General features: G+C 42.9%; 1 protein-coding gene across 1 annotated transcript in view; it reads right to left on the bottom strand.

The window, feature by feature from the left end:
- LOC106943467 (CXADR-like membrane protein) overlaps positions 1-2,888 on the bottom strand; it is a 9,014-nt gene extending 6,126 nt beyond the window's left edge. Inside the window, exons 1-2 of the mRNA XM_015026779.1 lie at positions 2,430-2,888; positions 1,466-1,801 (exon numbers count right to left, since the gene is read on the bottom strand). Of these exons, the coding sequence (XP_014882265.1) occupies positions 1,466-1,801; positions 2,430-2,568 (475 nt within the window). The 5' untranslated portion in view covers positions 2,569-2,888. The remainder of the gene's footprint in view (positions 1-1,465; positions 1,802-2,429) is intronic.
- Between the last annotated feature and the right edge of the window lie 105 nt (positions 2,889-2,993).

The raw sequence follows: 2,993 nt of genomic DNA, 5'->3' as shown, positions 1-2,993 counted from the left end.
CGCCCCCACCCCAAAAAATTTAGAGAACAATCGCGTTATAACGTGACAGTGCTCAAATGTTTTTTTTCCTGCGTGACAGCAATGTGCTTCCGTACAAAGGAATCCCAGCGCCCCCCTTTTGTAAAAATTTCCGCCAGCGCCCCCTGCTGTCCTCTGAACGCCCCCCGGGGGGCGGTACCGCCCACGTTGAGAACTGCTAAACTAGAACCCGACTGTTACACAGTTTAATATTAGCTGTGGGTGAACTCTCCTGGAGTATTTGTTTCTTTTTTTACCATCTAACCTGACAGTTCTGTTTGTGGGCCTGGTTTTGGTCAGCTTGTATTTTATAAATGTAAATTATACATATTATGGTTCCCTCCTTTTTTCTCCCCCTTCGTTTCCCCTTTACCTTAAAGAATAAACCACTTATTTTTGGTTCATTGTTACTTCCCCCTCATTAAATCCTTCCAGCTCATCCAGCATAGACTGACTTTCTTAAAGTGACAGGGACCTGGGCTCTGTGAGGGTCACTCAGTGGCTGGAGCAGCAGAACAGCTCCACAGTATGATGCTTCCACCACCATGTTTAACATGGGACCTGTAGTTTTAGGGTCAAAGGTCTCTCCCTTTGCTCTCTGACTGCATCTCTGCACCCAAAGAGTTCAGGTTCACTCTCATCAGACCAAAGGACAGACTGCCAGAGAATCACCATGTTTCAAAGGTTCATGGCCAAACTTCAGTCATCCATTGATTTGCCATCGATTCAGTAATGGAGGTTTTTCTTGGACAGAGACCCTGAATCCAATGAACCCTCCTGATGAAAACCTTCTCCCTTTCTGATGTCCAGACTAATTTATTTATTTATTTTTTTTGGAATAATTAATTTGGTTCCTCTCATGTGTCACAGCAGTCCAGGTGTTCAGGTGCCACTGGCCCAGCTAACCAGAGCTGCTTGTATAGGGTTAGATCCAGTGGTGGAGAAAGTACTCAAAAATGTACTTAAGTACAGTAATGAAGTACTTGTACCTCGTTACTTCCCACCACTGGTTAGATCTATATACGACTGATTACTGGTTTGGTTGTAAAGTTCAATAATTGGTCAGATTTGTCTTGAATATAAAGAAACCAGGAGATTGTTTCAGTCGGGTTTTCAGCACATCAACAAATCTACTGGAAGTATGGGAAGAGTTTGACTTTGTTCTTTTGGAAGCATGAACAGTTTCCATTTTGGTCATTTCCATGGAAATGGAAGATTTTGTGATTTCATCAGTGAGGTGATAATAATTCTGATTATAAGTATTTGAAGAAACTGCTGTCCCACATCATCAGTTTTCTACTCTGCTCAGCAGATCTTCAATGTTTAGTGGTGCTAAATCATTCAGTGATTTATAAATTACCAACAATATTTTAGAGTCTCATCATCAACATCTGATCTGAGATCCAGAACCAGGAAACTTCTGGTTCTGATCCAGACAGACTCTCACCTGGAGGAAGAACATTCAGCTGGACGATGCTGATCAGTTTTTTATCAGGACTTCTTTCATTCTGGACTTGACACTGATATGTTCCCGTATCGTTAGTCGTCAGGTTCTTCAGAACCAAAGACACGTCTCTGTCCTTCATCTGTCGGTCCAGCAGATCCACCCGGTTCTGGTAAGATGGGTTCTGGTTTCCTGGATTAATCTGACCGTCTCGGTACAGAACATATTCTGAGCCCAGATCAGTTCTGATCCACTCCACAGCAATAATAGCTGTACTGCCAGCAGCTCTACATGGCAGAGTGACGTTCTGTCCAGGTTCTGCTGTGATGTTTTTCTCATCTGCAGGACAGAAAACAGCAGAGAGGTTAAAGGTCAAAGTGGAACTCTGTACTTCTACAGAAATATCACTGTTGGACCAGAGGATCTGTCCTGTTCAGCAGCCTCTCCACACATGAAGCCGTCACTGAACTGCAGAGCTCCTTCAAACCTTCCATCCTAAATGCACATAGCAGCTTTACAGCAGATCCTTCCTCCCAGCGGCTGATAGACTCTAAACCATCAGAGTCCATCAGCTGCTGGGAGCTCGCTTTGTCTTGGTTTGTTTTAGAAAATCAAGAAAATTGTTTACATCATTTCTGTTATTTCCACAGTTTTCTGATTCTTCTTGCCGGTTTTCTGCACAAACATACAGCAGTTAGTTCATTGTTTTAATTAGCTGCTCATTTCTTAGAACCTTAATATTCACAACTACACAGTTTGTCTAATGATGTACATTTGATGTTTCAGTGCAGTAATATTATTTTGTTTGTTCCAGATTTATGGTGCATAGAAGCTGAATGCTGCTTCTCCATGTTTGGTTCTGGTTCCGAATGCAGAGCAGAACCAGAACCTGAGAGGTCTGAAGGGTGATCCAGTAACAGCAGATCTACAATCCTGTTGTATTAAAGCATTACACACAGACTCTCACCTGGAGGAAGAACTTCCAGCTGGACGGTGCTGATCAGTTTTCTGTCAAGGCTTCCTTCACTCTGGACTCGACACTGATATGTTCCACCATCAGTAGTTTTTACGTCCTTCAGAACCAAAGACATGTCTCCATCCTTCATCTGTCTGTCCTGCAGATTGACCCGGTTCTGATAAGATGGATGCTGGTTTTCTGGATCAGGTTGCTCGTCTCTGTACAGAAGAACATATCCTGACCCCAGATCAGGTCTCCTCCACTGTACAACAGTGACAGGTTTGTTCTCAGCAGATCTACATGGCAGAATGACGTCTTGTCCAGGTTTAGCTGTGACCTTTGGTTCATCTGCAGGAGAGAAAACAGAGCAGGGAGGTTAAAGGTCAAAGTGGAACTGTGTACTTCTATCAGGTTAGGGTTCAGGATAACATTTTTGTGTTGAAATAATGTGAAGAAAACTTAATCAGAATGAATATAAAGAAAAAATCCCACTGATTACAGGACGAACCTCTACCTCCTCAGCCAGATAAAGAACTTTATAAAACAGCCACAAAATACCTGCCTGCACTCACA

Source organism: Poecilia latipinna, unplaced genomic scaffold, assembly GCF_001443285.1.
Source record: "Poecilia latipinna isolate Pla-1442-1.1 unplaced genomic scaffold, P_latipinna-1.0 Scaffold5329, whole genome shotgun sequence".
NCBI classification, from domain to species: Eukaryota; Metazoa; Chordata; class Actinopteri; order Cyprinodontiformes; family Poeciliidae; genus Poecilia; species Poecilia latipinna.
The sequence above is the reverse complement of the archived record's forward strand: the minus strand, read 5'-3'. Positions and strand labels throughout refer to the sequence as shown.